Here is a 13,804-nt window from a genome sequence, read left to right as displayed (position 1 = left end):
GCAGATCAGGTGGTCTGGTATTCCCATCTCTTTCAGAATTTTCCACAGTTTATTGTGATCTACACAGTCAAAGGCTTTGGCATAGTCAATAAAGCAGAAATAGATGTTTTTCTGGAACTCTCTTGCTTTTTCGATGATCCAGAGGATGTTGGCAATTTGATCTCTAGTTCCTCTACCTTTTCTAAAACCAGCTTGAACATCTGGAAGTTCACAGTTCACGTATTGCTGAATGTCACCAAAAACTCTGCAAACATCTACCATCAGTTCAGGTCACAACCAGAGACACAGAGAGTCTGTGCTGTGTTCAGAGGTTTCCTGGCACAAAGGTCAGTCCTCTGCAGCCTGTCTTGTGCAGAAGAGCCTACTGCCGGCTCCAATCTTCCCTGGGGGTTCAGCTGAGCTGCCCAGAGGGCACTCATCCCTCAGGGGACTTGGGTTCCTGGATCCAGAGAAGCAGGGAGCCCTCAGTGATCAGAGGGAAGTCTGAGCGTCACTTTTACTCAGCTCAGCAGAAAAGGCAGTCACACGTCCCAAAGCTGTTGGCAGCAGTGTCTCAGACTGAGGGCTGGAGACCCTCACTGGGGAAGTGCGCTCTCTGAAGCGGCTGATGGGAAACTTTCACGCAGGGAGTCAAATCTTAATTACAGATGCAAACTCAAGCTATTTAGTTTCGTTTTACTTATGAAAAAGTAAAATAAAAAGGAAAAACTACCACCAATATAAATTCTATCATTCTAAACACACGTATCAGGATAAGTTCCTAAAGTGAATCCAGTAAGACTGGTGATGGTTTAATGCAATGCCCTTTAGTTTCTCACTAACAGCTTCCAGTTTAAGTCATACGCTGGAGAGAAAAAAGCTTAGCAAAAATCTTTATGCTGTGTCACTTTAAAGTTTCAAAAAAGGAACAGAAAATTATCAGACCCACACTCTTTAGTCCTGAAATAAAGGATTCTGAAGAAAAACAACTACAAGAAGAATAACAACTACCCACACGCTGTGAGTCTTCAGCAGTGGAAGCTTACTATTCATCTTACCTACGAAAATTTTATTTCTTGCAAAAACAACCCTACCTTATTTCACACAGGACTGAATTCGCTCAACGCTTTTCTTTATAAAACTTGCCTTGACTTTTAGAACCAGCTTTTGCAACTACTGCTTCAGTAAGAGAAGTAAGGAATTGATTATAATCTGATTTCCCTGTTTAATAGTGCCTGCCCAATAATTTTAAATCCTACATATTAAAGGAAGACATACTTGTGGTCAGATATATGTAGAGTACAACCCAGGCTGCACTCCAGATACCATCAGCTCAGTCTACATTTACTGCATTCAGTACATTCCTGGCTAAAACGCTCCAGTGCTGATTTCCCAGTGGTGGTGCAGGGGTGCCTCACAGAGGCCGAGACGCCAACACCCCTTCTTGGATCACACGCTACCACCCAGAGTGAGGCTCACGAGGTCAAGTTGTTTGTGATATTCACACGGAGGCCTACTTCAGCCTTCCACCTGCAAAGCCAACAGCTAGGGACCAGGGGTGACCTCTGTCATCGGGACTTCCCGTGCCATCCGCACGCCCCGTCGCAGCCTGGGTCTTGCGAACCACGCGTCAGAGGACAGCAGAGCAGCACTCCTCCCTTGTGTAAAGCGACGCTGCTCAGTCGCGTCTGACTCTTGGTGACCCCACGGACTATACAGTCCACGGAATTCTCCAGGCCAGAATACTGGGGAGGGTGGCCTTTCCCTTCTCGGGGGATCTTCCCAACCCAGGGATCGAACCCAGGTCTCCGACGTTGCAGGCGGATTCACTGGTAAAGAATCTGCCTGCAATGTGGGAGACCTGGGTTCTTCATGTGAAATGACTTTCTCCCAACCCTCACCTCATCTCTGAATTAGCAACAGCTTAAATCAGAAGAGCACCTGCGCCAACTTCAACCGTGCTCTGAAACGCTACCACGACTCGAGGTTCGCAGCTCAGTGTGTGTCTAGACCTCGATGGGCAGGAGAGATCAGTAAAGCCACAAAGGCAAAGCTGCTGAATGCACAACTCACCCTCAACAAGGTGAAGCTGGGTGACAGCACCGCGGGAAGCTGAGGTCTTGCACCTGGTCAGCAAGAGCAGAACACAGACTTCGCTCTGGGCTTCCTGGAGGCCAGGGCAAGGCTGGAAACCCCAGTGAAAGATGATTCTAAATGAGAAATGCACTGCTTAAGTCGATGACCTGGTACTTCTAAGACCCAAGAGAAGTCCCTCCCTGAGGGTCTTTGAAAGATCAAGAAACAAACACACACACACGCAGGGCTCCCCAAACCAGAAGGAACAAGAGACAGCAAAGACTAAGAGCACACGGCGGAAGGAAAGTGAGAGTCGCGCAGGCGTGTCTGACTCTTTGAGACCCCAAGGACCACATGGTCCACAGAATTCTCCAGGCCAGAACACTGGGGTGGGTGGCCTTTCCCTTCTCCGGGGGATCTTCCCAACCCAGGGATCGAACCCAGGTCTGCCACACTGCAGGCAGCTGAGCCACCAGGAAAGCCCAAGAATACTGGAGTGGGTAGCCGATCCCTTCTCCGGAGGATCCTCCTGACCCAGGAGTCCAACCGGGTCTCCTGCACTGCAGGCGGATTCTTTGCCAGCTGAGCTCTCAGGGAAGCCAAGTCCATGGGGTCACAGAAAGCCGGACATGACCGAGCACACAACAGAGCGGACCGCACGCTCAGTGGCTCCCCGAGTGTACCAAGGAGGTGGCTCTCCCCACGCTCCCCCACACACACGAGGGTTTTCCTCCTTGAACAGACTCCAACACGGAGCCTCAGACGCAGAGCTGATCCAGGCAGAGGGGAGGAGTGGGGATGTGCCAGCCCCTCGTTGGCCCCCAGACCCGCCCGGCATGGACATGGGGCTGGACCTCCACCGCAGAGACACTGAGTGTCCCTGAACTTAGGACGCTCCATGAGAAAATGAGAAGGTATGGTTTTATTTTAAAAGCAAACAGGCGGTGAGGACTTGATGCCTGTCCTCAGAGCTCAGCCGCTGGGCTAGGGTGACCACCCGGAGGAAGGGGAGGGTCACACAGGCCGCAGGGTGGGCCTGGCGCCAGAGACGGCCGCCCCGGGCTCATCACTGGCCCTTCCAGACAGGCTCTGATTGCACTTTCAGGGAGTTTTCAGACGAGAACTGGGTAAAAATTCAACCCACAGGGAACTTTCAGGAAGCATTCCCTGTGACGCTCACTCAGGATTCAGCTTCTTTTTAGTCAAGATTTCTCTCATGAGGACCTAAAGGAAATTTACTCATAGGAACACAGAATATCTTTAACGTTCAAAACATCTGGTGTGAAGAATCACCTCCCGGAAGAAGGGTAAAGTACGTTGTCTGTACTGAAGACACAGTCACCCACCCAGTGACCCCGCTCCAGGGATTTAACCAAGAACACCGAAAACACAGCCACGCAAGAGCACGCACACACGTGTTCACAGCAGCGTTACGCGCAGCAGCTAAACAAGGGAGTGACCCAGACGTCCACCAACAATGTGCAATATTCACACTATAGAGTATTATCCAGCCGAAAAAGGGATGAGGCGTCCACTTACCACTGTAACACAGATGAACTCTGAAAACACGCCAAACAAAGAACACAGAAAATCCACCCAGGCGATTTCATTTACGTGAACTGTCTAGAACAGGCAAACCCGCAGAGCGGAGAGCGAGTTACTAGTCGCCAGGGGCTGGGAGGAGCGTGGACAGGGGCAGGATTCCAACAGGCTAATCTCCTTCTGAAGTGAAGACAATGTTGAGGATCGGAACAGCGGCTAGGCTGCATAACAGGAGGATGTGTTTAATAAAATCTGAAGTACAGCACTTTCAGAGCACGCATTTTACGGTATGTGATCTCTATCTCATTTTTCCAAACAAAAAAATTACCTATTCAAATAACAGAACCTCAATAGATAGTTGTTGATATAACATATATGTTTACATTCAAATTACATAAGTTACCGTAAGATTAAAAACAGTGAAATCTGAACAGTCAGATTACTATTCCAAGAGGGGAACATTACAGGTCAATGCCAATAATAAGTTAGGATCTTACATCTATAATATTATTTAGTAAAGCAAACGCAACCGTGTATAAACAGCATAAAGTATCATAGCCAAGCTGAGTTAATTTTAATTCTAGGAACTCAAGGCTGACTTGGTGTTTAGGGGGAGGGGATGAGGAAGGAGCAGAACCCAGAGTAACTGACTCGTTTAAAGGAACAAATGGGAAAGAAAAATCTCAACAGATGTAGGCAATGCAATATTAACTCGTGATAAAACACTGCTGGAAATAGAGTGAACCTTTTAACTAACTACGGACCCAATTCTGAACTCCACTGTATCCACGCCCTTTGCCGTCCCTGGGTTTCCCGCTGTGGACTGGTGGACTCTTGCAGCCTCGAAGCTGGAACAGAGACCCGAGGGACTGTGGACAGGAGCTTGCCCCTCTGTGTCCTGGATACCGCCACGAGAATGAGACCAGATCAGCCGGAGGAGAAGAGGCCCAAGCTGCTGCCCCCGGCGGTTCTGGCTGAGGCCGTTCAAGCCCCAACAAGGATTTTCAGTTTCACTCTCATCTGAAGTGGCTGCAGGCTGGGCTCCCGAGTCAGACCGCCTTGAGCCCTTCCTGGCTCCCCCACTCACTGGCAGCCGCCCCACACGGCGACCGTGGGATCCGGCGACCGACACACGTGAAGCACCTACCCAGGCCCTGACGTGCATCCCGCACACACTGGAAACACGCTACTCTTACTGCACACACAGCAGTGCAGTGCTTCTTTCAACCCGCATCTGGACCTAACTGCTGTATTTCTCATCTCCTCAGCTATGTTTCAGTACCAAACATGTCCATCTTCTCTAAGCCTAGAATGAGGAAAGAGTAACTTTCAAGACTGTGGCTGTAGTTTTTAAACTGAGGTAACACCGGTTTATAACATTCTAAGTTTCATGTGCACGATGTTATCACCCGCCTTCTGTGCACCCTGCAGCGTGCTCACCAGCAGAGCCCGTTGTGTCCGTCTGTCCCACGCTGCTGCCCGTCTGCCCATCTTGCCCTCCTCCACCTCCCTTCCTGTCTGGTAACCAGCACCCTGTTCTATGTTGTCCGTTCATTTACACACACACACACACACACACAAATATTACATACGAATGACATCATATAATACTTGTCTCTCTTCATCTGTTTCATTTAGCACACTACCTTCTAAGTTCATGTGGTCTCAAATGGCAAGATTAGATTCCAATGGCTTAGCTTTCCTTTGCGTGAGTGTGAGCGTCTGTGCTCACGCCTCACATCTTCCTTACCCACTCATCTGCTGATGGGCACTCAGGTTGCTTCCATACGTCGGCTACTGTAAATGCTGCAACGAACACAGCGGTGCATGTCTCTGACTTAGCACCTTCACATTCTTTGGGTAAATACCCAGAAGTAGCACAGACGGATCACAGCTCTGTTTTTATTTCTGAGAAACCTCCACACTGTTCTCTACAGCAGCTGCACCGGTCACATTCCCACCAGAAGTGCAGGAGGGTTCCCTTTTCGCCAACCCTCACCAACACGTGTTACCTCTCACCTCTTTGGTAACAGCCTTTCTAATGGGCACGAGGTACTACCCCATTGTGGTTCTGATTTGCATTTCCCTAGTAATTAGTGACGCTGAACATCACTTCATGTATCACTATTTTTATCCTTCGATTACACCTTTAAAAATCAGGGTCGAATTCAGCACTAATATGTTCCTATTTAAAAATAAGTCAGATCTAAGAGAAGAGGTCCCGGGAAACGTTCAGCACTTCCCTGTCTTGTGGCTCTTGGACAGGCAGCTGAACGCAGACCTGGAGGGAGCCCCGTTGAGATCACAGACGCCCACCCAGCCGCCCCGAGGTTCTCAGATTGCATGTAACGGCCTCATGATGACGGCTAAGTGACGTGCCCGACATAACTCTACAGCAAACAACCTTAATGATAAAACCATGAATTAGAACAAAGAACAGCAAACAGAACATGAAAACAAGAACTTAAATGATGCCGTTTGTAACAACATCCAAAAGTATTAAAAGAGAATCCAAAGGAATCAGCTAATGAAAGACATATAACGTCTCTATTCACAAGACTAAAAGACACTTGTACTGACTGTAAATAAACCAATCTCCCCTAAATGACCAGTGACCGCAACCTCAGCTCAGACCCCAGGAGGGCTCTGTTCTCCTGGGGAGTGGAAACCTAAACCTGACCCTACCCTGGACGTGGACATGGACAGGGCCGAGTGACCAGGGCCCTCCTGAACAAGGACACGGGGGAGGACTTCCTCTACCAGACGCCAAGACCTCAAGACACTGCAGTTAAGACAACGTGGGACCAGGTGAAGGATGAGAGAACAGACTAGAAGCCTGGAGACGGACCTGCAGAGACAGCCCCGGGTGTAACCAGAGGTGCTTATGCAGCAAGGGTGATGGTGTACAGAGCCTGACAGCTACACGTCCTCCAAGGCAGAGAGCCCTAAACACGAAAGCTTCTAGAAGACAGCGTAAGACAGCGGGTCTGGAGATGAGGAAAGGATTTAACAGCACAGAAAGCAACAGAAGAAACGGATAAACTGGAGTACATAACATTAAGAACTCCTGTTCATCAAAACACCATCAGAGAACTTAAGAACTCGTCTGCAGACTGGAAAAGGCCCACATCATAGCCCCCACAGAGGCCTGTCTCAGGCACTGTGCACAGAGCACACACAGGGCTTCTCAGATCACTAGAAGCCACTGGAATGTCATGCCAGGTCCTGTTCACGTGGAGATGTGAGGAAGGTCGACATGCTTTCAGGACCATCAGGGGTGAGGGCCCTGCTTCTAGGATACCAGACTGTGCTCCCTGAGGGGAAGGGGCTGGTGAGGGCGAGGAGGAAAGAGCCTGGCGGCCAGCGGATGGGCGACCAGGGGCCTGCCCACAGCGCCCTCAGGCCAGACCCAGGCACGAGCCCAGCTACCCGTCTCATCTCCGCTGCCGGCGGCCCCCTCACAGCAGAGCCGAGTGTGGCATCAGAGCCCGTCTGGCCCCAAAGCCCACAACACCTCCCACCTGGCTCTTCACAGCAGAAGAGTGCTGACCCCCTAGGCTAGACTGCCCTCTCTGGTCCAGAGTATTCACCAAGCGAGACCCAGGAGAGAGGGAATCCCCTGGAAGGCCTGAAGGGGATCACCGTTCAGTACGAGGACTATTTCCGAGCCGAGAATTATTCAACCAGACTTTGCGTCGGTGAAAAGCAAGAAGTATGGCAATGTCATAGAATCACCGAAGTGAACTACTTAAGACGAGAATCACAGCCTGTGTTTAGAAACAATTCACTTAAAAAAGCGATTCTGGGGCTGCTTGAAAGAAGCCACGTTTGCTCCAAACAGACACCTGTAAGTGATCTCTCTCCTTGATCCGAGCGGAGCAGACACAGGCAGCTGCTGACGGGGCTGAGGGGTGAAGCGCCCCCCAGCTCGGCGGGAAATTGCGCGCGCGCATCCTGACACCACGCTGTCTGCACCCCGCACACACCTCTCTGAGGGCGGGTGTAATATTCCTGTGAAGAGTGAGGCCCAGCCGCCTCCACAGCCCCTGCCAGGGAAGTCACTCCTCCTGGTCACCTCCACCGCTATTTCTCCCGCTTTGAAAACAAACAAACAAACAATAGCCTAGGCTCCCCTCTGAGCTGTCTTAATTGTATTGGAAACTTCAAAATGAATATGATGATTAAAAACAAATGAAAGCAATGGTAGTTTTAGGAGAAAAAAAAATTCATCTTGAAACCATATAATTTTGACTTTGATCACACAATATCAGGGTCAATACTGGGACTGCTTATTTTCCCCAAACTCAAGCGAAAGCAAAAATAAAACAAACAACCCTGGCTCACAGGACCACCTTACACAGGACATCCCCAGAATCACACGTGGTTTTGCTGCTTCTCAACCACCCCCAGCAAGAGTCTGACGTTTCCGGGGAGTAGAGTAACTTCTACGCTCTCAAATGATGAGAACTCACTCATACTCCGTGAGACACCTACACATCTGCTCAAAAGCCGCTTCTTGTATCTCAGCTTTTCACTCCTAACTTCAGAGTCCTCGCCGCCTGGCTGTCCCCTCCAACAGTCTCATGGTCCTCTGCACCTTTCCCTCCAACAGTCTCATGGTCCTCTGCACCTTTCCACAATCTATGGTCCTCTGCACCTTCCCGTAACACACGCTGCAAGAGGCAGGCTGCCTTTCTGTACCTGGGGAAGCAAGACAAATCCAGCCAGTAACCGCTTCCCTCTTGATATTAACAGCCATGTCATCTTTAAAGACACAAAACCACTTTCTCAAAATTGAAACCGAGAGTCTATTCAACGCTTAGAAGAGGCACTCTCACACTGATTATTCATGAGGACTTTAAAGCCCACTATGACTGGATCCTTCGATCAAAGTTCTAAAATCAACAACTTTTGCTAAAAACAGATGCAGCCGCTATGGAAATACATTTTGGAGGCTCTTCAAAAATTTAAAATGTACAATTACCATATGACCCAGCAATTCCCATTTCTAGGTATTTATCTGAAGAGAATAAAAATGCTAACTCAGAAAGATACACACTCCCTTTTGTTCACAGCAGCGTTACTTACAATAGCCAAGATAGGGAACAACCTAAGAGCCCGTGGATGAACGTATAGAGCTGTGCAGTGTCTACATACACACACCTGCTGTGTAACACCTCAGAATTCACCACTTGCAGACACGGCAGAACTGTGGCCACGAACGAGCTGAGGACACAGAGGCCACCTGTAAGTTACACGCAGACGTTCACCTGTGTACAGGGCTGGCACCCCCAACACCCCCGCGGTGGTCATCAAGGGTCAACCGTAAGTAAGTACCAACCACCGTGAGACACCAATGTGTCTATGTCACTGCTGGACTTGAAAAGCTGGGTCCAATTTTTATGTGAGCTAACAATATTTTAACAACCAGGTAACTTCAGGCTGAGCAGCAGCCACCCAGCATTGGTCACCTGATTTCAAACCCCACCCCCAACGCTGGCTCTCCCCTGGCTGTATGCCAAGCCCCGTTATATATCCACATTATATACAGAAACGGTTATACCATTTCTATCTCATGGTTTCCAAAACTCCAAGACCTGTACTAAAAGGGAATACTTGGCAGTTACAGCAACTTCTCATTCGTAAAACTGAGCAGCACAGTTAACCTGTCCTCCTCCGTGGTGACGGCGATTAGGCTTAATGCCAAGAGCCTGGAGACAGGGAACAAGAGGAGCCTTGCTCCCGCCGCACCGCCCCTCTCACAAGCCCGCGGGGTCCCATGGAGGCCGAGGTCAGGGGGCGTCTGGCCGTCCTACACTCTCCCACCTCTCGTGGTACCACTGTCTGTGCGAGCACCGCGCTGACATCTCAGTCCTGCCGCCCCGTCTGACACATGACAGGTGGACTCACTCACGGGATGAGATGCAAAACCCATGGAACAATCACAATTGTGAGCATGCCTCCTGACATACACCACGTCTCGTTAACTACTTGACTTGAGGGTTGAATTAGAACCAGAGATTGTTCCTGTTAAGGCTCTGATCCCTGTAGACTCCCAGAAATTGCCATGACGACAGCTATCAGGAGAATCAGTCCCGTGGGCTGGAGAGAGAAGGCTGCTGTCGAAAGTGGACCCCCACTTGAGCTGCCAGCCCTGGGGAAGAGAGGGGCTTCCAGACAGAGGACGCGTTTCAGGCTCCATGGCCTTCACCCCTGACCCAGACGGAGCCAAGTGTTTAATTTTCAAAAGCAAACTTAAAGGCTCCTGACCGCACCCCCCTCAGGATGAAGCAGGTGACGGGAGAAAAGGCACCGGGACTCTCATCAGCTGCTGTAAACCCCTGAAGGCAGACGCCAGACAGGCCCACACACACTACCCGCTGGCGTGGGAGCCCCCGTCCTGTGTGGGGCCAGGAGGATGTGCACACACTCGGGCTCAGACACGAGATAAGCGTGGTCCCCGGTAAGGCTGCCGTGGATATAAAGTCTTCACATTTTGAAAAAGTTAAACTAGCCACCCTCTGCCCCCACCCCCTCCCAATAGGCAAGGGATATATTAAGAAAATCAACAGAAAAATGAAAGCAAACAGGCAATTGTAACAAATAATGATACCATTTTCTACCTTCTCATCAGGCAGGTAGATTTATGAAGAGTTAACAGGTGAATGGGCACCTGGTCTTCGGGTTGGTTTAGAGATGAATTTGCACCCATCGCTCAAAACCTTAGGTCCGCTGTAGCCCTTGCATCCACCCTTGCTCACAGCAGCAAGTGTACAGCCTCAAACGACTCAGGAGAGCCGCATGTCTACACGTGCGTCCACGTGGGTATAAACACACACGCGGGGGGCCGGGAGCGAGGAAGTGAGGCAAAGCACAGAAAACGGTGAGCACGCGGATCAAGGGCAGAGTGCTTTCCCAGCACTGTCTCCCAGCAGCCCCGTAAGGCGGAAATCATATTTTAAAAAAAAAATCAAGCTTACAGCTTAAAAAGAAGTGAGACAGAGATATGAATCTTAACATAGAAAGTTCTCCAAGATGTGACGTCAAGTGAGAAAGACAAACCCAAGCACGTTTATGGGGCAGGACTCCACGCTGAAGAGTACCAGCAGACAGAAAAACATCTGGACTGACACACGTCACATCATGAACGTTCCCTCTGGGGAAGGAATCGGGATTCTGAGGGGAGCGGTTGATGGTACACTGTCCCGTTCCGCTCAGGGTACTTGTCCCATTCACAGCATTTATGGATAACTTGTGGATTTATTTATTTATGGATTAAGACAGGGATATCAATAAAATATATTCACTTACAGGGAAAAAAACTATATAATGTGGTTCTCCCCTACAGGACGCTCGGAGACGCAGGCCCCACCACCACCCGTGCGCGCGCCTGAGGCCAGGCTCGCACCTAAAGGCAGAGCCCGGGACGCTGAGCAGGGCCGCCGGGGCCCAAGCACAGCGCCCCCTGCCGAGAGGCGCGCCGCCACCGCCACCGCTGGACGGCAGGCGTCACCAGAGACGTTCACGCCGTCAATAACCACGACCACAATAAGGATGGAGAGCTGTTCACCTGAGTGTGAAAACACATCCAAGATGTATCATAAAGTTAAAAAAGAAACCTACGTGGCAGAACCGTAAGACAAGCAGGAGCCCACTGATGCATTTAAAAATGCGCATGTCTGTATAGTTTCTGGAAGGAAAAGACTGTTAGCAGCAGTTCTCAGAGGAGGAGGTGATGGGATGGGGGAGGCGGGACTTTTACCTTTTTTTTTCCCTTTGAGATGTTTTAAGGTATTACAGAAAAACCGGACAGAATTTTTTTTGCCAACCCAATACTTTATGTCTTCCTGTTCTTTAAAAATTTTAACTGTTAAAATACTTAATAAAAAGATATTATGAACACCTGAAGACAATTTTAATCAAGACTGAATAGGAACTAAATCTATAAGAACCTAAAATAAAGTTGCGGACAGTTAGATGAACTTAGTATTAGCGGACAATTATTTCCCATCCTGCTCCACAAAACCACGAAGTTACAGGAAAGCAGCACAGGATGGCACTGGAGCCCCCTGGAGGCACCCTGGCCCCCGAGAGTCCAGTTCGGGAGGTGGGACGGGGCCTGGGCACGTGCCCGGGTGCTGCTGCTGCTGCTCTGGGGACCACGACCCCAAGAACTGCAGGCACGGGAGCAGACACCACAGAGAGTGGGAAGAGAGAGAGAAACCACACGGTCACAGGGACCCCGAAGTGGGCTCACTGGTCAATGCTGCCCCGAGTCCCAGGTATCCCTGAGTGTCCCTAGAGACCCTCACAGGAGAGTGAGGGGGGGTGTCCCCCAGGAGCAGAGCACAGAGTGCAGAGGTCCGGCGGGGGCTCCTCCCGCAGGGACCCGGGCTTGTCCAGGCGGCTGGGAGCGTCCAGGACGCGGGGGCCCGTCAGACAGGAGATGCCAACCGACATCTGCTGGTTTCAAAGGGAAATCCCTCGTGTCGCACCCTTGGGCGCACGTTTAACTGACTGTCTGCTGCTGTGTGGCTTCAAACGCCCTCTTGTCCTGCGGGCACTCCCTGCGGTGGCCCCGCTGGGCCCCTCTGCACCCCAGTCTCCGGGCCTCTTAACCTCCCTGGGATTCAGCCCCCACTTTCAGTGCTTCCCACGCTTACGCAGTAAGCAGCCCCAGGCTGCCTCTGACAAAGGAGCTCTGGGCTTCCCTGACGGGCACAGGGGCCAGGGCCCATCACCTGTCTCACATACTCAGCGCAGGACTTTACGTGCACCTCTCTGGAAGCAGCACGCTTCCTCCCGGGTCCTTGCTTTGAATGAAAATGCTCACGAGATGGAAAACGTGGTCCGTTGAGGTGTCTCCTCAGTCACTTCCCTCCTGAACCTGTTGTTAGTAGCCGACTCTTTGCGACTCCGTGAACTGTAGCCCACCAGGCTCCTCTGTTCATGGGACTCTCCAGGGAAGAATACTGGAGTGGGTTGCCATGCCTTCCTTTAGGAGATATTCCCGACCCAGGGACTGAATGAACTCTCATCTCCTGCATGGGCAGGCATGTTCTTTACCAATGAGTTTGGACTTAAAATCCAGCTGCCAACCCTACACAGTAACACTGATAAAGTTTAGATGTCATTAGAAAAAAAAGTTTGCTAATAACATTTTCTCAAAGTCATACTTGTGGAATGGTGATCAACAACATATTTGAATTCACAAAAAAACAAAGTAATGATAATATAGTTTTTAAAAGCAATTGCTTTTGTAGGATTCACCAGGCAATTAAAAGAGCATAAAAACAGAATCATTAACTTATTAATAAAATAGACTAGAAAGACAGCTGCACTGCCTAAATTTAAAACTTTTTCTATTTCTGAATAAAGCAATATATTCATCTTTTAAACCTCTGTTTCATACTTAAAATCATCAAAAACTAAACACATATGGTTAGTCTGTAAGAGTCACTGTGTGTGTGTTAAAATTCTCCAGAAACATTTACTCTTTTGGGTAACAGACATTTAAATATCTGTTGTGCTTGGTAGCAAAAATATCCCCCCACACGATTAATGTTTTGAATAGGAGATGGTTCGTTTCCCAATGACTCCACGAGCAGTGCTTCAATTAGTTTTAGAAAAACAAATCAGTGTTCTGGTGCAGCTCTAAAATTAACCCTGTGTTAAGAATGTGCGAACGCGGACCAACTCCTCAGAAGGGCCTCAGCCCAGCTTGTTGTGAAAGAGACACGCCAAGGGCGAGCACGGGCTTTTCTGGAAGGTTCTGTGCTCTGGCCCGTGGACCTGTCTCTGCAACTGCACCCGCTCCCGTGAGCATGACCCGGGGACGGGGCCACAAAGGATGACGCCAGTTCTCCTGCAGTGAGCACTGTCCTGCCCGACTCACACCCGCCACACGCAGGCTTGGCTCCGGCCAAGGGGCGCGGGGCACTGAGCCCCATGAGAGAAGATCCCTCCTGGAGCCCAAGTCTAGCGCCTTCTACGCATCAGGGTGACGGGAGGCGAGGCGCCCCGACCCCGACAAGCAGCCCCGACACCCCTGCAAGCCGGGCCCACTGCAGCCCTGCAGACACTCCCAGGGTGCTGCTGGCCTCCCCACCATCTGCACGGAGGGGAGGGTCTCAATTTGTGGTGGATTTGAGGGGGCAGGAGAGGAGGACGCTCCAGGGGCCCTGGGGAGTAAGTCACTCTCACCCCA

General features: G+C 50.3%; 1 protein-coding gene across 1 annotated transcript in view; it reads right to left on the bottom strand.

Annotated features, from left to right (window-relative positions):
• The window catches only part of CDYL (chromodomain protein, Y-like), a 35,429-nt gene that overhangs the window by 18,247 nt on the left and 3,378 nt on the right, over nucleotides 1-13,804 (bottom strand). The window contains exons 4-6 of the mRNA XM_010835881.1: nucleotides 11,910-12,004; nucleotides 10,944-11,167; nucleotides 2,053-2,146 (exon numbers count right to left, since the gene is read on the bottom strand). Coding sequence (XP_010834183.1) covers nucleotides 2,053-2,146; nucleotides 10,944-11,167; nucleotides 11,910-12,004 — 413 coding nt within the window. The remainder of the gene's footprint in view (nucleotides 1-2,052; nucleotides 2,147-10,943; nucleotides 11,168-11,909; nucleotides 12,005-13,804) is intronic.

This window comes from Bison bison, unplaced genomic scaffold, assembly GCF_000754665.1.
Source record: "Bison bison bison isolate TAMUID 2011002044 unplaced genomic scaffold, Bison_UMD1.0 scf7180017864053, whole genome shotgun sequence".
Classification (NCBI taxonomy): domain Eukaryota; kingdom Metazoa; phylum Chordata; class Mammalia; order Artiodactyla; family Bovidae; genus Bison; species Bison bison.
This window is presented reverse-complemented; position numbering and strand designations above follow the sequence as displayed.